Source organism: Procambarus clarkii, chromosome 1, assembly GCF_040958095.1.
Source record: "Procambarus clarkii isolate CNS0578487 chromosome 1, FALCON_Pclarkii_2.0, whole genome shotgun sequence".
NCBI classification, from domain to species: Eukaryota; Metazoa; Arthropoda; class Malacostraca; order Decapoda; family Cambaridae; genus Procambarus; species Procambarus clarkii.
In genome coordinates, this window is record NC_091150.1 from 19,856,746 (window position 1) to 19,878,495 (window position 21,750).

Here is a 21,750-nt window from a genome sequence, read left to right on the forward strand (position 1 = left end):
CAAACACCAAAACATTCAAGATGGCTGCGGTGGAGGGCAGGATGCAGCAAGTGCTGGAATTATTGTCCAAATTTGCTCTGGATAAGCTTGATGACAGGTGGATAAAGAACGTGATGGACGCCGACTTCACAGAGGTGGAGGATCTGCCCTCGGCGTTTGAAGACTGTCATTACAACACCAATTTGAGTGGTTTGTTTAGTGCTGTCATCAGCTGTTGTCGCCACTGGGTAGACAGTTTACCTCAGCTCGCCGAGGACACCAGGCTCTCAGTGTCGGGGCACAGTGCCACTGAGGACACCGCCCTACACACCAGGTTCTGGATTGAGCTGTCAGGGGACGTGAAGGGTGTGATGGCGCTGTTGTTTTACTACAGTTCTCGCGGGCAGAGGTATGACGCCAGGGAGGAGGACCGGGAGCTGGGTATCCAGGCCGCCAGCCTCTACTTCCTCCTCCTCTGTATCCCTGGCAGTAATGCCTTCAGAGTGTTTCACCCCGTCATGTATCTCAAGGCCCTTGACATCATGCGTCTCACCACAAAATTGCGAGTCGGAGTGTCGAGCCCCAAGAAAGGTCGTTCGAGTTCGGTGCGTGGTAGTCAGCGCAAGTCGCAGGACGAACAGGTCGTGGCTGATGTTGATGACGACGACGACGGAGATATTGCAATGTTAACTCCTAGTGAAGCAAATAAACTGATCAGGTCATTAAATGTTCTCCTTAATGATTTTCTGAGACTGACGCAACGATTCTCTCTCAAGCATTCGCCGGAATCGTTGGACGAGACTATCAGTATACTGATTGAAGTGTCTCGTTGTGAAACCAGCAATGCCAAAGGAATATTCATTGGAAGGCATGGACCTGCATCAGTCACAGCATTGTCATATAATGCCTATGTTGCCCTGCAGTCTATATGTAATTCAATTCATGGCAAAGTTAAGAAAATAGTTATCATAATTATGAAGCACATCATGTACAATATTCTCATGATATCTCGTGGAGCATCAGATTTGTCAGTTCGTTCCTTGGGAGTTATTCGGGACCATTCACAAATTTTCGTAAAATATATACTGACCCAGGTGAAAGAAGATGCATACGATGGGGTATATGTCCTCATTCAACACCTCTGTGTCCGTGTACCTGACAGGGCAGAGTTCAGGCAAAAAACTGCTCAATCTGTAGTGGAAATAATGCGTTATCTTCCCATTCAACTTTACACACGTCTTATGAAGTGGTTTTTCAAGTTCTCGCACAATGAAAAAGCCGGTCATAGACTGTTTATGCTTGAAGTGATCTCCAAGATGTTGGGGGAAGAAGAACGCCAGGCTGATAGGGAGGAAGGCACGCCCAGAAACAGCGTAGACGATAACCCTCCTGGATCAAGGCTAAAGTCAATTGCCGAGACTGATGAAAGTGGAGGAGGAGATGCAGAGAAAAGTTTTCATAATGTTTCTCTAGATCATCCAGTGGAAGTCCCTCCAGATCGCAATATTCTGTCTCATAAATTTTTACTGAGTATCATTTTCTCAAGGTGCCGCGATAGTGCTGCAACTGTACGATCAAAAGCTCTTGCTCTTCTGGCCGACTGCACCTTTTCCACCAACCCTACAATAATGCTCGCCATGAAACAGATTTTTTTCCGCAGCCGGCCAATGATGTTTGCAACGCCGCACATTCAAAATAATAACATCAACTTAGAATCACCATTGGAAATGACTGAAGAGGAAACTCTTAACTTCCCCAATGCTGCAAGAGTTGTGTCAATGTTGCGCAGACGAGCACTGGATGACAAAGTGACCGTGCGGAAGTCTGCTCTACAAGCTTTAGAGAATCTAATGCGTCTGGATAATGAGATGCTCTCAGACAAGAACTTGGAGGTTTGATATTTTTTATTTTGTTTACTATGTTCATTAGATTCTTACATTAATGGTTGCCTAAATGTTGGAGAGGAGTAAAAATTGCAGTAGTTAATTCAAACTACTAAAAATTAATAGTTAACATTTTTATTAAAATTAAATTAATTCAAATAAATAAGTTGAATTCAACTATTTAATTGTAATACTGCTCAGTATATTGTACTCTGGTCTATGTCTAATTGGACAGGCTAGTTTTTGTTAGAATCTTCAAGGCAAATAGAGATTATTCTCAGGATGATTTAGAATCCCCTGCTCCTGATGATCTAGAAAAGTGTTTCTTAACCTCGGCTGAAAAACAATAAAGTAACTAGGTGTTCCACAAGAGACAATGATAAATAGGCTAATTTTTAAATAAATTTTGCATTTATTTTTCTCATTTAACCAGCATCAAGAGCAAAGTCAGAAATCGTCCCCTTTCAACTATCGGGGAAATCTGTATTTATCTAATGCATGACTCGGAATTATTTTAAGGTTATGCCCTAGGGACGATATCATCCCCGTTGAGAATGCCTGATCTAAAATCCCTCTCTTGTGAGGAGACCAGATTTTGGCCTCTGGTCTCCAGTAAGCCTTTTATGACACACTAAGGCCTGTTGTGACATAATGTGTAGGGTTATCCAGCTGATTGACTGCAGGGTTCTGACTCTTTCTATTCCTGCTTCTTGGTGGAAGCTTCTCAGACAACTGGAGTCTATTGACACACATGTCAAAGTTTAGCGTTTGTGGCTTTGTACTCAGATGTCCTGGAGTTGCCCTGTGGTGTTTTGGTGCCCAGAATTGGATGTGTTGTTTTTTGCCTTGGTTCTGGCCATGCCCCATCTTCCTTTCTTCCAGGGAGAAAGCATCTCCTTGGTGGGCTCACTACGCAGTTAGAATTTACATGTTAATTATTAATTTAGAAACAGAGATACTTCTCATAAAGAGTTTATTTTATATAATAATTTAATGAATTACTATATTTAGTACAGTATTTGTTCACACAGCAAACGCCACAATTGTGATACCTGCGGTGCTCCCTCCATCCTGGTGAGTGTCCTTCTTGGTCTTCTCCAGGGGGTGAACCTGGGGTGGGCAGCTTCAGGGAGCCACAAGGGGCTCCCCCCCTCCTCCCCTCACCCCCTCAAAAAAAAAAAAAAAAAACCAGTGTTGAATTTCAAATTCAAATTTTTATCAGGTAAAAGTACATACAGTACATAGATGAAGAGTTACAAACATAATGTTGGATTTATACAGCTAGCACAGTACAGTACATTCAATTCCTAAAGCCATTAATACGCATAACGTTTCGGGCAATTTAACGAAACGGCAATGTGTGTGCGAACCTCGGTGGCTCCCACAATCCCTCTTTCCCCCAGGGAGTCTGTGGTGGATTTTATATCATAATAGAACTGTGGTTGGAGCAGCCAGCTGACCCCAGTCTGCCTCCCTCCTCCTCCCATATGAGGGGGGATGAGGTGGGGGTGAATGAGCTTGTGATAGTTTCATAAATTTTTTATTTGTTTAAATTGTTAGAGGAATTTTTTTATTAATTTTGAATGTCAATCTTCCTTTTAACCAGCAGTGGTCTATTTTATTTCACTGATTTTTTGGGTGCAAACATGATTAAAATTCACTGGCAGTTTTATCATAGTGCCACTGCTTTGCACCTCACTAAAGGGGGCCAGGTTCTGGCTCATGATCCCCGGTAGACCTAAAACAACTCTGCGACTGATGGTACCGTACCTAGTACAAACTGCAATATGGATCAACCTGATTTGGCCAAAACCACGACCACTAGTGTTGAGTGTGTTTAGGTGTTAAACTATACCAGTTGTCCCCTGGTGCTGTATATTTAAAGTTTCAACACTTTCACAATTTTGGTGTTTAGTTTTATCCAACAATGTTAAATGCTAGTGATTACCAGGACTGGCAACCTTATTCTATTTCTTGATAAGACTCAAAACATTTTGTGACATTTCAGGTCTTATTAGAACACTGTCGGGATCCAGCATTGCTCGTGAGGAAACAGATAATTACATCTTTAACAACTCTTGTGAATTGTTACCCCGAACATGAGACTGTCATCACAACCTGGATCAAAGGGGTTTTGCCTCTTGTGCTTGACCCTGAGATAAAAGTACAAGAGCGTGTTATAGAGGTGAGACTATCTTGATTAGCTTATGTTTATCTTTGCTATTTGAACTTGTACAGTATGTTATCTATTATTCTGCATTTCAGTAGTTCAGTTACACATGCCTTAACAATCTAATAAGCTTATGTTCTGAAAAAAATGTTTATCATCCAGTTAAAAGTAATACTGTACACAAACAAAAGACTTCTGCTAATTACCTGATTTACCTGAGGGCCACTAGCCCTAGTGGGCTCGACAAGGATAGGAAGCCAGTGGCTTGTCGAAGGTGCCCCCATTTACCATGATTTTTTCCAGGTATATTTTCAAACTCAACACAGTTTTGGCTGGGTTTGGTTTTGACTGCCCCCTTTCCAGATCGGCGGCGGAGGCATTCGAGCCTGTTCCTCCTGCCGGAGCTTTTGAGTCGTGCCAGCTGGCCTCCTTCATCCCTTCCTTTCGGGTGGACTCTGCTTTTTCTCCAGAAGCAGAGGGTTTAGAGGACAGCTCTGCCTCGTGGCCTGACATGGAGGATCCCGGGGCTTGGGAGGAGTTGACTTGGGGGCGGGGGTTTGGGACCCGCTTGACCCCGTATGGGTGTTGGTACCCTCGGCACAGGTCTCGTTGTTACAAGGGGAGGGGCTTTCCTATCCCTCCTCCCTGTATGATTTTGATATGAGTTCGACTCCTCCCTGGGTTTGGTTCTGGGTTCCTTTGGGTTCTTCAGTTCCCTCCTTCTGGAGGTTTTCGGCTTCCCGCATTCCACCGAGGGAGGTGCGAGAGGCTGTTGCAGCTTGCCTCCTGCGAGACTCGGATTACGCAGCGATAATGAATCCTACTTCTTTTGAGTTGGCTCATCTTTTCCTTATTGGGTGCGTTACGAGGTGCCGGAGTCTTCCTTTCTGGTAGACTGCCCTTTCTTTTGGCGGGGCTTGGCATTCGTTCTGTCGGACCTGCGCGCTTGAATGGAGGGAGTTGACCACAGTCGTTCGGGTTTACCTGGGGGGAGGGGGGCGAGTTTGAGCACCTCAATGTGTGCTTGTTTGCCCCCGTCCTTTCTCATGATGTCGGCCAGGTGCAGCTTCACTTGCAGGTTCCCTCCCTTTCGGCATCCCTGATGGCCAAGGATTTGCACGCCTGTGGGTATTTGGCTTTGGTCTTGCGCTTCTTTTTCCTGCTGGAGCTGTCTTTGGACTGGCTCGGGGAGGATGTGGAGGAGCTGGGATCCAAGCCGATGTCCGGCTCGGATCCCAGCTCCTCCACATCCTCCCCGAGTGTTTGCTTTGGCAGCTTGGGTGTCAGCTCTTGTTGAAGTTGTTTGTGCTGATTCTGAAGGAGACGGTATCTCTGTTCTTTGTTTCTTGCCTCGCGTGCCGACAGGCAGTGCTCGTTCACTCTTTGGAACCTTGACTCTTCTTGGCTCCACTTCTTGGGCCTTGGCTCTTAGATTTTCATCCGCTTTTGCCAGTTGCTGTTTGCAGAGTCTGCGGTTGTACATTTTTCTGCATGCAGTTTCATCTAGTTGCTGACCTATGTCGAACTTGTTGGTTCTCCGGGGGGGGTGGGGGGGGGGGTGGAGGTCCTGCCCGGAAGGGTCGCACCAGGTCTCGGGGTTCCTTCGGTCGTTGTAAGCCAGTAGTGCCAGATTCAGGACCGGCCACTCCTGACCAAGCTGTCGACGTCTGGTCTGCGTAGTGATCACTTTGAGCATTTGTCGGGTTCTCATAGGGGTCGTTGGCCCTTTCTCGGTTTTGTGGAGCGATGGGGGGGGCGGGTGCTCGGCTGTTTGCTATAGCCTGGTTCCATGATATGTGGGCATTTCGGGTCATTTCCTCCGTTTTGGTCGTGGTGACCTGTTTGCGTCTTTTAGGGGTTCGGGTTCTGGCTTACCTCGACGATTGGCTGGTGTGGGCTCCCAGCCTGTCTGCGTGTCTGCTCACCAGGGATTTAGTTCTTTCCCAGCTCGCTGGGTTCGGGTTCTTGGTGAACTGGAGGAAGTCCTATTTGGTTTCCTCTCTGGTTCAGACTTGGCTGGGTCTTGTATAGGACTCTTGGACCGCTTCCGAGAGTACTATAGATAGTGCTCTCTAGAGTGGAGTACTGTTGCACAATGACAGCCCATTTCAAAACTGGAGAAATTGCTGACCTGGAGAGCGTGCAGAGATCCTTTACTGCTAGAAACTACTCTGTAAAACATCTAAACTATTGGGACTGGCTAAAATGCCTAAATCTGTATTCTCTTGAGTTCAGGCGGGAGAGATACATAATAATTTACACGTGTAAAATAGAAGAGGGGCTGGTCCCAAACCTACACACAGAAATACCACATGAGACCAGAAGGCATGGCAGGATGTGCAGAATACCCCAGTTGAAGAGCAGAGGTGCAATAGGTACTCTGAGAGAGAACTTTATCAACATCAGAGGCCCGAGACTGTTCAACACACTTTCACTACTGTACACATAAGGGCGTATAACTAGCCAACCCCCTCACAGTGTTCAAGAGAGAACTTGATAAGCACCTCCAAAGAATACCTGATCAACCAGGCGGTGACTCATACGTCTGGATGCGAACAGCCGTGTCCAACAGCCTGGTTGACCAGTCCAGCAATGAGGAGGCCTGGTTAAGGACCGGGCCGCAGGGACGCTAAGCCCTGAAATCATCTTAAGGTAACCTCAAGGTGAGGCAGCCGGCGCTCCCCTCTTCCCCTTCTGGGGAGGGGAGGGCTGCGCAGGCAAGCAGTGTGGCGGCAGAGTGTGGCATTTGCTTGTATTATTAAGTAAAGGGACTTCTGCCTCTGTTCGGTCTTCGGTTGCAATTTTCTTACCATATGGGGTCTGTTTTCTTATGCCTACCTTTCTGGGTGCCAACCCTGGTTGATAGCATACATGGAATGCCTCCAAATACATGAGGGTTTCCATAGGCCTTTGCTCCCTTTGCCTCTCTGAGGGGGCCAGGTTATGGCTCGTGGTCCCTGGTAGGCTGAACTCCAATTCACTAATTGACCAATTGACTAAAGCCCCAGACTAATATAACATATATCAGCCTGATAGTTCCAGGGAGCCTCTGGGGCTCGCCCAGAAAAGGATGTTTCATTACATTCAACGCTGGTTTTGTGGTTGGGTCTCAGTGGCTCCATGGTCCCCTCTTTCCCTTTGGATTTGTAGGCAGACAGTTTTTTGAGCTGTGCACTGGTCTCTGTTGACATGGAGAGCCAGGACTCCTTGGGGTTGTCACCTGGCTGTAATTTTGTCTTTGACAAAATTTCTGGGTTGATGCTTTGTCTAGTCATTTGCTGTTTCATTTCTTTTCCTTCTGTGAACCTAGCAGTTCTTTATTGCTTCACTTACTTTCTGAATGATGATGACGATTGTAACAATTGTAATTTCTTGATGTTGATTGTAACAATCCCCCTGTTCCCTAAGCCTCTGTGAGCTGGGGGGGGGGGGGGCAGGTTATGGTTTTGGTCTTTGGGGTGTAATTACGGCCTCTAAGGCTGATTTGACTTGTGTGGAGGTGGTAAGCAAGGTGGTAGCTACAGGGAGCAGAAGGAAAAAATGGGACTTAGCAGGAATGAGACTTAGACTAAACTCTCAAAGATGAGAGGTTTTGTTTATTTCCAATTCAAATTTGCTTTTGGCTCCAAATATCTTAATGTACTGAACATCTGAAAGCCCTTTGAATATTGAGGAAAAGAATTATCCAAGCACCCATTATCTGTAAGTCCTTCAAAAATTTTGACCAGTTTTTCTTGAATTAGCCTGGGGTTTGGGGTGACTCACTGTATTTTATAATATCAATTTTACACCTATGTGTAGTAATTATTTTGAGTTTAAATCTAGACTTTCAATTAAATTATATATCCTGGTTTTGTCCATAATTTTTCCTGATATTTTATTTTAACAGGTTCTTGATCAACTGGTGTTCAGGCGCTTATTAGTTCATGGGCATCCCGAGTCAGACACGCCTGAGAACAAACTTCCGTGGCTTATACTTGGTGTCATCACAAAACACAGTCACCACAAGTTCTTCAGCAAGGCTCTTCTTATGTGGTCCAAGTCAGAATATTTGAGGTATGACCTCAAGAGTACATTTTACTCTACATCATAAATACTACATTCAAATGTTGGCTTTCCCAATTTTGTACATGAATAAATACCATTGTTAATTTTTACTCCATTAATAAATATTTAGACTGGTTTTGTCTGTCCCCAGAGATAGCATTTTCTGTGGGGAGCCCCTACGGCTCCCCAGAGCTTATCGGGCTGATAAGTATGTATTAGACGGTGGATCAGTTGATTGGAGTTCTTGCCTACTGGGGACCTCAAGCCAGAACCTGGTCCCCTCAGAAAGGCACGAGGAACAATGTCCTATGGAAACCCCCCGTGTATTTGGAAGCATTCCTTGTCTCTCATTGACCATTTAACACAAGGGGCACACACACTAGGGGACACAGGTGGAAACTGAGTTCCCAAATGAGCCACAGAGATATTAGAAAGAACTTTTTTAGTGTCAGAGTGGTTGACAAATGGAATGCATTAGGAAGTGATGTGGCGGAGGCTGACTCCATACACAGTTTCAAGTGTAGATATGATAGAGCCCAATAGGCTCAGGAACCTGGACACCTGTTGATTGACAGTTGAGAGGTGGGACCAAAGAGCCAGAGCTCAACCCCCCGCAAGCACAATTAGGTGAGTACCAGGATTTGGCACCCAGAAAGGTAAGTATAACAAAACAAACCGCACATGGTAAAAATTGCCATCAAAACCCGAACAAATAGGCAAAACTCCCAAATTAATACAAGCAAACATCACTAACGCCGTTGCACCAATCGTCCGTGCAGTACCCCCTCCCAGGAAGTGGAGGGGGGGTCTCGGATCCCGCGCCGTCCGCTACAGTATTCAGTTCCTCGGTTGATGTAGACTGTGGCGGTCCTTGACTCCGGCCTCTGACTCTTACAGTTCTGTGCCTTATGGTGTATTCTGCTGTGTGATGTGCAGGCCAGGAGTACTTCATCAGTACTGGGGCTGCATGCGCTTTGGGCCACTTTCCCTAAGTGCCCTATAAGTGCTGTACTGCCCTTGCATCCTGGGGTTATCTTCCATAAGGCGTTTGGGAACTGCTTCCATAGGGGTCATTTGCTGCTTGGCAATTACCCGCCCTTGGGGCCAGCTGGGGTTTTTGTTGGCACTGTTTGGCCTTGGGTAGGAAGTGGTATTGTTGCTGGTAGGGGAGCAAGGTATTGTGCAGCTTGTCTCCTATTATACACAGCGGCTGGTTCTGTCTCCTAGGGACACTGCTTTCACAGGGCTTTTATTTTCTTTTTGTTTATTTTGTCTGGTGGGGGTCTTCCTCCTTGGTTTATCCATCCTTCTCTTGTATTGGGGGTCCTCGGCTAGGCCCCCATGCTTGTACTCATCATTTGGAAGATTAAGTACTTCAAGAGTCAGAGAGAGAGAGAGAGAGAGAGAGAGAAAAAGACCTGGGGGTTGATATCACACCAGACATGTTCCCTGAACCCCATATCAAGAGGATAACATCAGTGGCATATGCCAGGATGGCCAACATAAGAATGGCCTTTAGAAACTTGTGTAAGGAATCATTCAGAACTTTGTTTACCACATATGTCAGACCAATCCTGGAGTATGCGGCTCCAGCATGTCAGATGGCTTCTAGTAAGGGACATTGGCGCTTTTGTGGGTCACCTCGTTGATGGGGCCGTGGGGGCAACACTCTTGCTCACACCTGGTCCCATGATTCTTGGGCATTTCAGGTCTTTTCTGGCCTGTGGTGGCGTTGGATGGCTCCTCCTCTTCCGGGAATTTGGGGCTAGCGGGGCAGGTCTCTTCCGCAGCGCTCCGTCAGGTTATCCTAGAGTGGGTGCACTTAGGCATGGTCTGAGGTTCATTCTGGACTTGTCCCGCCAGAACCCTGGGATCTTTTGCCCCTCTTTTCGGATGACTGCTCTGTTGCAGGTCCGGCTTCTCTTGGAGCAGGATGCTTGGATGGTATCTCTGGACCTCCGGGACACGTATTGGCACATCTCGATTTTCCGGGGTTCAGGGACTGGTTAGGTTTTGTGGTGGGGTGGCGAGCTTTCTGCATTTTGTTGCCTTCCATTTGGCCTGAATTTGGCACCTCCCGTATTCACGCATCTTACCCGGGTCGTGGTGGCCCGTTTGCGTCTGTTCGGGTTCTGTCCTACCTCGACGATTGGCTGGTGTGGGCGCCCAGCTGGTCCGCATGTGTGCTTACCAGGGGTATGGTTTCTTCCCAGCTCACTGGGTTTGGGTTCCTGGGGAACTGGAGGAGGTCCCATCTAGTTCCATCCCAGGTTCGGATTTGGCTAGGCATTGCGTGGGACTCTTGAACCTTGGGGTTTGGCTCTCCATGGGGGAGAGCCAAATTTGATTCATGTTTTTTGATTCATTTGATTCATGTCCGAGGAGAAATGAACCGGCCTGTCTCGGTTCATTTCCCTGTCCACTGAATGGACGGTTGATACTGACTCCTTCAGTTGGCTTTGCTGAATGTATGGACTCATGGATGTGGACCTCTTCACGTTGACATGGTCCCGGCATCTTCTTGTGTATATGGCTCCCTTCCCCGAATGTGATGCCGTCATAGTATACGCCTATCAGCAGGACTGGTTGAGGTGGGGTTACCTGTACCTCTTCCCCTCAGTTCAGCTGTTACATCAGGTCCTGGGTTCATTTTAGACTTACCAGAGAAGAATAGTCCTGTTGGCTCCTTGGTGGCTGGCCTAGCTTTGGTTTCAGGCGCTGCTTGCTCGGTGTTTGAACCCGCGATGTTTTATGCAGCTCCACCCTCTTTCAGCAGATCGGCCCAGTCAGTTATCTGACTGGTTCGATCTTCTCTCTGCTCTTCGCGTCTGGTCTTTCTGAGGCGGGTCTATCACCACTTGTGTGGTGATCAGGTGGCTTCGTTGATTATCCCCCACCTGCAAGCTTTATCTCGGTGACAGTGTGAAGTTTTCTGGCGCCCTTTCCTCCATTTTCTCTCTCTTCGTAGGTTGTCCTCTGTTTCGGATAGGGTTGTCTTGTCCTTTCTTTCTTGGCTTTTTCAGGACCGTCATTTGATGCCTAATACTGTCGCTGCGTATCATGTAGCGCTGGTGTAGCTGCTTCAGCTTGAGTTTGGGGTGGATATTACTCTCGCTTCGTTCCGTAAGCTTTCTCGTGCTGTTTCACCTCCGACCTGCTCATGTGCCGCCTGAGCCGTCCTGGTCCTTGGACAGGGTGCTCTCCTTTCTCTCTTCTCAGTTTGTAGTGACTTCTTCTGTACAAGATTGTTTTTCCAAGGGTCTTTTCCTGTTGGTATTGGCTTCTGGGGGGGTCGGCTCAGGGAGCTCCGTGCTCTCCTCAGGCGCAGAGGTTTCTGCTCTTTTGGTCCTAGCGGTAGGTTTGTTTGTTTGCAGCTGTCTTCTTCTTTTCTGGCGAAGAATGAGTTGGCGGCTTTCTGGAGGGATCCTTGGGTTGTTGATGCTTGGTTGGTCAGGCCGGGGGCTCGTCATTTGTGTTGTCTGGTTGCACTCTTCGCCGTTACCTGCTCGCCACGGCCTCTGTGACTGGAGATGCGCTTTGGGTTGACCCGGTTTCCTGTTTCATGTTCCAGGGCTCGGGTCTCCCAGGTCGTCCACAGTGCTACTCGGTCCAGCTAGCCTGCAGTCTATCCTTGTGCCCATGATGTTCATAAGTTTACTGCTTTGGCTGCCATCTTTGGTAACATGTCTTGGGCTGACATTCAGTCACAGGGATTTTGGAGGTCGAACAGGGTCCTGGCCGCGCATTGCTTAGCCGACGTTCCCAGCCCTAATCGGGTTTGTGTCACTCTGGGTTGCAGGTTGCAGCCAGTTGTCTCAACTTACAGTTGAGAAACGAGTGGCGGCCTCCTCCCGGGTAAGTCCCTCTTGTCACTTTTCTTTGTTTAGGCAGCTCCGGGGAGCTGTAGGGGCTTCCCATAAAGAAACAGCATTGAATGTAATGAAACACCATCTTCTGGGTGAGCCCCAGAGGCACCCCGGCACCTTCCCTCCCTCCGGTCGGAGGTTTTTCGAGTTGTTTTTGATGCTTGGAATTGAATGCAGTAGTGCTCCCTCCCCCCCTCAGCTGCACGGATGATCGGCACAATAGCATTAGTGAGGTTTGATTGTTTGCTTGTTTTAGTTTGGGAGTTTTGCCTTCCTGTTCAAGTTTGGGTAGCAATTTTTACCACGGAGTTTTTGTTATGCATACCTTTCTGGGTGCCAGACCCTAGTCGATTGCAGACAGGGCGGGGGTTTCCATAGGCCATTGCTCCTCGTGCCTCTTTGAGGGGGGGCACGGGTCTGGCTCATGGTCCCCAGTAGGCAAGAACTCCAATCAATTGATGCCACAATCTAATACATACATCGTAGTCGGGTAAGCTCCGGGGCTCTCCCTGAAAATGGCGTTTCATAACATTCAACACTGATTTTTGTTATATACATTTACCCGTTTCCTAGTATCATTAGGGGGAGGTAACAATTGTGTGGTCATTACACCGTGCTGTCTGTGGTCATTACACCGTGCTGTCTGTGGTCATTACACCGTCCTGTCTGTGGTCATTACACCGTCCTGTCTGTGGTCATTACACCGTCCTGTCTGTGGTCATTACACCGTCCTGTCTGTGGTCATTACACCGTCCTGTCTGTGGTCATTACACCGTCCTGTCTGTGGTCATTACACCGTCCTGTCTGTGGTCATTACACCGTCCTGTGTGTGTGGTCATTACACCGTCCTGTGTGTGTGGTCATTACACCGTCCTGTGTGTGTGGTCATTACACCGTCCTGTGTGTGTGGTCATTACACCGTCCTGTCTGTGGTCATTACACCGTCCTGTCTGTGGTCATTACACCGTCCTGTCTGTGGTCATTACACCGTCCTGTCTGTGGTCATTACACCGTCCTGTCTGTGGTCATTACACCGTCCTGTCTGTGGTCATTACACCGTCCTGTCTGTGGTCATTACACCATCCTGTCTGTGATCATTACAACGTCCTGTCTGTGGTCATTACACCGTGCTGTCTGTGGTCATTACACCGTGCTGTCTGTGGTCATTACACCGTCCTGTCTGTGGTCATTACACCGTCCTGTCTGTGGTCATTACACCGTCCTGTCTGTGGTCATTACACCGTCCTGTCTGTGGTCATTACACCGTCCTGTCTGTGGTCATTACACCGTCCTGTCTGTGGTCATTACACCGTCCTGTCTGTGGTCATTACACCGTCCTGTCTGTGGTCATTACACCGTCCTGTGTGTGTGGTCATTACACCGTCCTGTCTGTGGTCATTACACCGTCCTGTCTGTGGTCATTACACCGTCCTGTGTGTGTGGTCATTACACCGTCCTGTCTGTGGTCATTACACCGTCCTGTCTGTGGTCATTACACCGTCCTGTCTGTGGTCATTACACCATCCTGTGTGTGTGGTCATTACACCGTCCTGTGTGTGTGGTCATTACACCGTCCTGTGTCTGTGGTCATTACACCGTCCTGTCTGTGGTCATTACACCGTCCTGTCTGTGGTCATTACACCGTCCTGTCTATGGTCATTACACCGTCCTGTCTGTGGTCATTACACCGTCATGTCTGTGGTCATTACACCGTCCTGTCTGTGGTCATTACACCGTCCTGTCTGTGGTCATTACACCGTCCTGTCTGTGGTCATTACACCGTCCTGTCTGTGGTCATTACACCGTCCTGTCTGTGGTCATTACACCGTCCTGTCTGTGGTCATTACACCGTCCTGTCTGTGGTCATTACACCGTCCTGTGTGTGTGGTCATTACACCGTCCTGTGTGTGTGGTCATTACACCGTCCTGTGTGTGTGGTCATTACACCGTCCTGTGTGTGTGGTCATTACACCGTCCTGTGTGTGTGGTCATTACACCGTCCTGTGTGTGTGGTCATTACACCGTCCTGTGTGTGTGGTCATTACACCGTCCTGTGTGTGTGGTCATTACACCGTCCTGTGTGTGTGGTCATTACACCGTCCTGTGTGTGTGGTCATTACACCGTCCTGTGTGTGTGGTCATTACACCGTCCTGTGTGTGTGGTCATTACACCGTCCTGTGTGTGTGGTCATTACACCGTCCTGTGTGTGTGGTCATTACACCGTCCTGTGTGTGTGGTCATTACACTGTCCTGTGTGTGTGGTCATTACACCGTCCTGTGTGTGGTCATTACACCGTCCTGTGTGTGTGGTCATTACACCGTCCTGTGTGTGTGGTCATTACACCGTCCTGTGTGTGTGGTCATTACACCGTCCTGTGTGTGTGGTCATTACACTGTCCTGTGTGTGTGGTCATTACACCGTCCTGTGTGTGTGGTCATTACACAGTCTTGTGTGTGTGGTCATTACACCATCCTGTACGTGTGGTCATTACACCGTCCTGTACACGTCACCACTGTTACTGTTGAACCCTCTATGCTCATTACATGACCATTTTCATTGTGATATATGACATGCCAGATATAACGTTCTAGATTGTGCCTTCACTCGATTAAACTATATTTAGTTTCCCAAAGCCTGGCTATTATATAAGATAATATTTCAATAGACCCCCACTTAGAATTAATAGTGGTTTATGCAGATTTAACTAGACTCAGAGACTCAAAATGTGTAACAATTTTTGTTTTCAAGGTTGCCGGTAATGAACATAGCACGAACACACATTGGTAAGGAAAACAATGAGGAAGTGTGGACATTGTTGGCACTCATCACAAATTATGTTACTCTGAAGGATGCCACCTTTGCTGTAGACTACTTTGAAGAACACTGCCAGGTCAATTCCGAGGTACGTATTAAATATGGGCTGGGTGGCTCCGATGTCATGATTGACTAGCACTGCCATCAGCGGGATGATCTTTTGCTGGTGAATAGTATTGAGTATTGCAACCCTCTTTTGGCCTTTTTGCCTTGGTTTCTTTTATGTGAATTTGGTTCCCTGCTCCAGTAGGCCATGAGGTCTGCTATTCTGGTCCCTGCTCCAGTAGGCCATGAAAAAGTCTCATATTCTGGTCCCTGCTCCAGTAGGCCATGAAAAAGTCTCATATTCTGGTCCCTGCTCCAGTAGGCCGTGAAAAAGTCTCATATTCTGGTCCCTGCTCCAGTGGCCGTGAAAAAGTCTCATATTCTGGTCCCTGCTCCAGTAGGCCATGAAAAAGTCTCATATTCTGGTCCCTGCTCCAGTAGGCCATGAAAAAGTCTCATATTCTGGTCCCTGCTCCAGTAGGCCATGAAAAAGTCTCATATTCTGGTCCCTGCTCCAGTAGGCCATGAAAAAGTCTCATATTCTGGTCCCTGCTCCAGTAGGCCATGAAAAAGTCTCATATTCTGGTCCCTGCTCCAGTAGGCCATGAGGTCTGCTATTCTGGTCCCTGCTCCAGTAGGCCATGAAAAAGTCTCATATTCTGGTCCCTGCTCCAGTAGGCCGTGAAAAAGTCTCATATTCTGGTCCCTGCTCCAGTAGGCTGTGAAAAAGTCTCATATTCTGGTCCCTGCTCCAGTAGGCCGTGAAAAAGTCTCATATTCTGGTCCCTGCTCCAGTAGGCCATGAAAGTCTCATATTCTGGTCCCTGCTCCAGTAGGCCATGAAAGTCTCATATTCTGGTCCCTGCTCCAGTAGGCCGTGAAAAAGTCTCATATTCTGGTCCCTGCTCCAGTAGGCCATGAAAGTCTCATATTCTGGTCCCTGCTCCAGTAGGCCATGAAAAAGTCTCATATTCTGGTCCCTGCTCCAGTAGGCCATGAAAAAGTCTGAAATTCTGGTAAGGTGTAATTAGTACTGGGTTGCCAGTGCATAAGATCTGGGGGTGAATGAAGACCCCTCAGGAAGTTTCATTTCATTATTATACTAATTGCACTCTATTAATATTGGACAATAAATATTTTTTGGGGGATCAGTATTGGACAGTAGTGAATCCTCACTCTAACGAACCTTGCTTTCATGAATTCCTGGATGGCCGGAACAAATTGGGTTCAGCACAGATTTTTCAGCAGCATATACAAATGTTCATTTAAGTGAGGATTATTTATCCCACACATCACTGAGGCTGCACATTGGGAGGTGACTGTTAATACCATCTGTGATCCATCTCATCACAGTGAAAACTATTGTATGTGCTTAAAAACTTTATGCTATATTTTACAAATTACAAAAGACTAATATTTAAAAAATATACACAGAATAGTAAAAAGGGAAACTAATATTATGCTTCCACAGGTTATTAATGTTTGTCATTACCCAAGAGAATTTAAGAAAAGATAAAATGCGACATTCTTATACTGTACAAGTATTATTTTGGGTCGATAATAGTCTGAAAAAATACTCAAAACTAAAAAGCCCTGTGTTGACTGTTATGAAATGCCTCTTTCTGATAAAGCTCAAGTGGCTCCCTGTAGCTATCTCACTGAGATGGCTCCAGTCTACCAGTCACATATGTTGCATGAGTTGTGTTGGCCAACCAGGGACCATCGACAAAATCTGGCTCATTTATATAAAGTGAGAGAGGGAATGACATTCCACCATTTCCCCGGGAAAACATCCAGAAAGTCTGCGAAGCTATACAGACAACTGCTGTGTTCATAAGCCTCAAAAGCAATTAAAATGCCAAATAACTCCTCAATCCAATACAAAATAATCAAAGAAAACAAACAAAACTAGCTTGAGCCCTAAAGTACCAAAATCTGCCACCAAATGGCCTGGCGCTCTGTCCAGCATCAGCCCACAGATAGGTTCAGGATCAGATAACACTGCAACAAAATGACAAAAATGGAAGGAAGAGAGGAAGACAGGGAGCCAATGGGGCTCTTACCAGAAAGAGGTACATACATGTATTTCATTACATTTAATGCTGGGTTTTATCTTTTCCCAGACTTTAAGAAAGGGTGTTTGCTTGTTTATACTGAGTAGGAACTCTTCTCAATGTTTATTCTGTATTACATTGCTCATGTCTCTCATCTCTATTTGCAACAAGAAATGATTGCAAATCTTTTTGTGATTTAGTTCATTTGTATTATGCTACTTTACTTGTTCACGTTCTTTGATAAATATGTGGTCAGGGAGCCATTTGGGTGGTAGTGGGTGCTGTCCACCTCTAACAGGCTTAAGGTTTGTTCCCCAACACACCCATGTTTCTTAATAGGTAGTTATTGTATCAACTAGGTCTGTGTCGAAGGTCCGTACATTTGTTATAATGTAACTTCAATACCATTTTATAATACAGTAAATGAAGTGATTAGGCAAACCATATAGATTGTTTATTTTGTGTGTGTGATGTCTGTTAGGAAGGTCACACTACCTTATAGGCAGCAGGTATTGTATAGTGGTTGCTAACCAAGATTTCTCCCCATTACATAATCAAGTCTACCTCCCAGCAAATGAGTTTGGGGGTCCATATTATACTGTATACATTTAATCTATTGTCAAACATATTTTATAAATTTGCATCCATTATCGTTGTTAGTACCGTCTCCCAACATAATATGTCTAGCATTAATATTAAAATCATCTGTGTATATTGTCCCATGATTGTCTAGATTTGGGAGCAATGTTACATTGAGTTTCTGAAGCTGTGGGAGGATTTTTTGTTTTATTCTACTTCAGCCAAAGCATGAATAGCAGAAATTTTGTTCATTTTCCCGATATCAGTGAATAATGGTGTATATTACTATTAGAAAAAATGTTGTTTTGACATTTTTATTTCCAGAAATATTAAGCTAGCTGCTGTATCCAGTGGACAGTGCCAAAAATCATTTTGAGGGTTAGAATGTGACACTTTCTTTTTTAATTCTAGTGACCCCAACCAGCTTATGTCCATCCCTTACCCCAGACCATTTCTCCTGCAAGGTTGGGTGAGGCATCTGGCCTCCATCCTTAGACAGACAGATAAAGAGAGTCTCTTATATACATATAGGTATTTTTGTTTGGTTCTTAGACAATTTTGATGATGGCTGCACTTTGCAGATTGCATGTGTATAATTTTACTCTATGGTAAAGCCAAGAATTCCATTTTTCTCACAGGTGGGATCCTATACACTTCTACAAGTGTTAAAGGTGCTAAGCAACAGCATCAAGCACGTACCTGGTGATCGTGCAGAGCCCTTACAACAACAGCTTTTGGAACCTATCACCAGTTTCTCAGTTGGAGCTGAGCTCATATCCCACATAATAGATACTATAACCCTTCTCAGCTACAGTCTGCATGGTGATGATGCAAAAGGTGTGTGTGAATTCAGCTAATATACATTTTACAATAATTACATTTATATTCAATATAGTATAAACAATTTGAAAAATTAAGAAGTTCAGGCAAACTTCTCTTAACAAATGCCTGTTCATTGGGACCCCTTTTACCCACATGACAATTTAGTGATTGTTTGGTTAACTTAAAGGCATAAATGTACCTGTTCACTCGTGTTTGTGAGAGCATGTTTGGTAAGTGGTGAGTGTGCTAGCTCAGTGCTGCTTCACTTGTCTCTCACTGGGGAGAGATGGTGAGTGGTGAGTGTGTTAGCTCAGTGATGCTTCACTTGTCTCTCACTGGGGAGAGATGGTGAGTGGTGAGTGTGTTAGCTCAGTGCTGCTTCACTTGTCTTTCACTGGGGAGAGATGGTGAGTGGTGAGTGTGTTAGCTCAGTGCTGCTTCACTTGTCTCTCACTGGGGAGAGATGGTGAGTGGTGAGTGTGTTAGCTCAGTGCTGCTTCACTTGTCTTTCACTGGGGAGAGATGGTGAGTGGTGAGTGTGTTAGCTCAGTGCTGCTTCACTTGTCTCTCACTGGGGAGAGATGGTGAGTGGTGAGAGTGTTAGCTCAGTGCTGCTTCACTTGTCTCTCACTGGGGAGAGATGGTGAGTGGTGAGTGTGTTAGCTCAGTGATGCTTCACTTGTCTCTCACTGGGGAGAGATGGTGAGTGTGTTAGCTCAGTGCTGCTTCACTTGTCTCTCACTGGGGAGAGATGGTGAGTGGTGAGAGTGTTAGCTCAGTGCTGCTTCACTTGTCTCTCACTGGGGAGAGATGGTGAGTGTGTTAGCTCAGTGATGCTTCACTTGTCTCTCACTGGGGAGAGATGGTGAGTGGTGAGTGTGTTAGCTCAGTGCTGCTTCACTTGTCTCTCACTGGGGAGAGATGGTGAGTGTGTTAGCTCAGTGCTGCTTCACTTGTCTCTCACTGGGGAGAGATGGTGAGTGGTGAGTGTGTTAGCTCAGTGATGCTTCACTTGTCTCTCACTGGGGAGAGATGGTGAGTGGTGAGAGTGTTAGCTCAGTGCTGCTTCACTTGTCTCTCACTGGGGAGAGATGGTGAGTGGTGAGTGTGTTAGCTCAGTGCTGCTTCACTTGTCTCTCACTGGGGAGAGATGGTGAGTGGTGAGTGTGTTAGCTCAGTGATGCTTCACTTGTCTCTCACTGGGGAGAGATGGTGAGTGGTGAGTGTGTTAGCTCAGTGCTGCTTCACTTGTCTCTCACTGGGGAGAGATGGTGAGTGGTGAGTGTGTTAGCTCAGTGCTGCTTCACTTGTCTCTCACTGGGGAGAGATGGTGAGTGGTGAGTGTGTTAGCTCAGTGCTGCTTCACTTGTCTCTCACTGGGGAGAGATGGTGAGTGGTGAGTGTGTTAGCTCAGTGATGCTTCACTTGTCTCTCACTGGGGAGAGATGGTGAGTGGTGAGTGTGTGTTAGCTCAGTGATGCTTCACTTGTCTCTCACTGGGGAGAGATGGTGAGTGGTGAGTGTGTTAGCTCAGTGCTGCTTCACTTGTCTCTCACTGGGGAGAGATGGTGAGTGGTGAGTGTGTTAGCTCAGTGATGCTTCACTTGTCTCTCACTGGGGAGAGATGGTGAGTGGTGAGAGTGTTAGCTCAGTGCTGCTTCACTTGTCTCTCACTGGGGAGAGATGGTGAGTGGTGAGTGTGTTAGCTCAGTGCTGCTTCACTTGTCTCTCACTGGGGAGAGATGGTGAGTGGTGAGTGTGTTAGCTCAGTGATGCTTCACTTGTCTCTCACTGGGGAGAGATGGTGAGTGGTGAGTGTGTTAGCTCAGTGCTGCTTCACTTGTCTCTCACTGGGGAGAGATGGTGAGTGTGTTAGCTCAGTGCTGCTTCACTTGTCTCTCACTGGGGAGAGATGGTGAGTGGTGAGTGTGTTAGCTCAGTGCTGCTTCACTTGTCTCTCACTGGGGAGAGATGGTGAGTGGTGAGTGTGTTAGCTCAGTGCTGCTTCACTTGTCTCTCACTGGGGAGAGATGGGAAGCAGTGAGGAGAGTTTTGAGTTAGGATAGGTTGCTTTCTTAGCTTTTCCCTCACAAGGTTTATGTATTTCAGGTCAAGATGCCATAGAGAAATGGGCAGCACCACTTCTGAAGGCTTGTGATGAACACCTTAAGTATATTTTATTTGAGAAGGCTGAACCACTAGATGAAGATGGGGAAGAAAGGCTTTTCAGGTAAAGAATCACAAAATTAAAATTTTGTTTAAACTTCAAATTGAAGTAAAATTAGGAGCATTTAAAGATGCAGCAAAATAAGACCTTTGTGTCCCTAGATGAGTATACCTGAAGTGACCTGAGGGGGAATATGTATTTTAAATAACTTATATTCTTTGCTGGACTTTATACAGGCATCTTTTCACCTTGGGAGAAACTTCCATGCTGTGCCCACATAAGGTAAACAAGAGGATGTTCCTCATGCTTCAGAGTATAATTTTCCACCAACCTGGAGACAAGTCCGCCCCCACAACCGTCCCTTCCTCACAGACGCAGAGCTCCCAACCTGCCACAATTACCTTTACGCCAACCATGCGGGTCAAGGTAATTAAGTAATTAGTTTGAAAAAATCTGAAATATTTTACGTGATGCATATTTATATTTGATTAGTTTTCAGTAAATAAGAGACAGTTGAATGATGAGCTATAATAATTTTATAGGCACTTGCTGTGGTGACATTAGGCAAGATGTGCTTACAACATGAGGACCAAGCTAAGCGTATCATTCCTGCTATGGGGAAGATGCTCGACACGACCAAGTATTCAGCTCTCAAGATAAACATTGTCTTCACCTTGTCAGATATGTGTGTCAGGTGGGTGTTCAAAATTGACCTCCTATGAAGTGGATATTCCAGTACAGTAGCCACATTCTTCCCAGCAGTTATTTTGCTTCTTTCACTGCATGAGAGTTGTGCTATCTAAGGCATTAGACTTGGTACTCTTACCCTCCTACCTATCTGGGAGGCCCCCCCCCTCCCCCGGCAGTAGCTCTTTTGATACTGCGATCTGGCTACATCCAAACCTTGGAAAACACAGGCCTAACATGACCCACCAGTGCCTACTGGGAGCCAGAACTACCATCCATACATATATACATATACATACATGTATGTATGAACAAGTGCAAACAGAGTTGTCTAGCAGGAAACCACGGGAAAACAACATATAATTAGATGACGATAATATAAGTAAATGAGACTATTCTTCCATATGATCCCTATTGATCAAAATGTTCCTCACTAGGCTGCTGCTTGTTCTTATCAGTTCACTGTGCAGCGGTCACGTCACCGTATGAGCTAGGCTTCTACGTATACATTAATAATCATAATGAATAAATACTCTTGTCTCTTTTCACTGCGTCAAGTACACCAACGTATATCTATTCCTCTCTCAAACACAGATGACCAAACAATCCTCTTTATTTTGTCTTGTAGATTAATT

General features: G+C 46.2%; 1 protein-coding gene across 1 annotated transcript in view; it reads left to right on the top strand.

The window, feature by feature from the left end:
• Window positions 1-21,750, top strand: part of LOC123753993 (condensin-2 complex subunit D3-L) — a 65,366-nt gene continuing 43,616 nt past the window's right edge. The window contains exons 1-8 of the mRNA XM_045736061.2: window positions 1-1,871; window positions 3,871-4,047; window positions 7,922-8,088; window positions 14,696-14,849; window positions 18,078-18,276; window positions 20,371-20,491; window positions 20,665-20,854; window positions 20,971-21,122. Of these exons, the coding sequence (XP_045592017.2) occupies window positions 21-1,871; window positions 3,871-4,047; window positions 7,922-8,088; window positions 14,696-14,849; window positions 18,078-18,276; window positions 20,371-20,491; window positions 20,665-20,854; window positions 20,971-21,122 (3,011 nt within the window). The 5' untranslated portion in view covers window positions 1-20. The remainder of the gene's footprint in view (window positions 1,872-3,870; window positions 4,048-7,921; window positions 8,089-14,695; window positions 14,850-18,077; window positions 18,277-20,370; window positions 20,492-20,664; window positions 20,855-20,970; window positions 21,123-21,750) is intronic.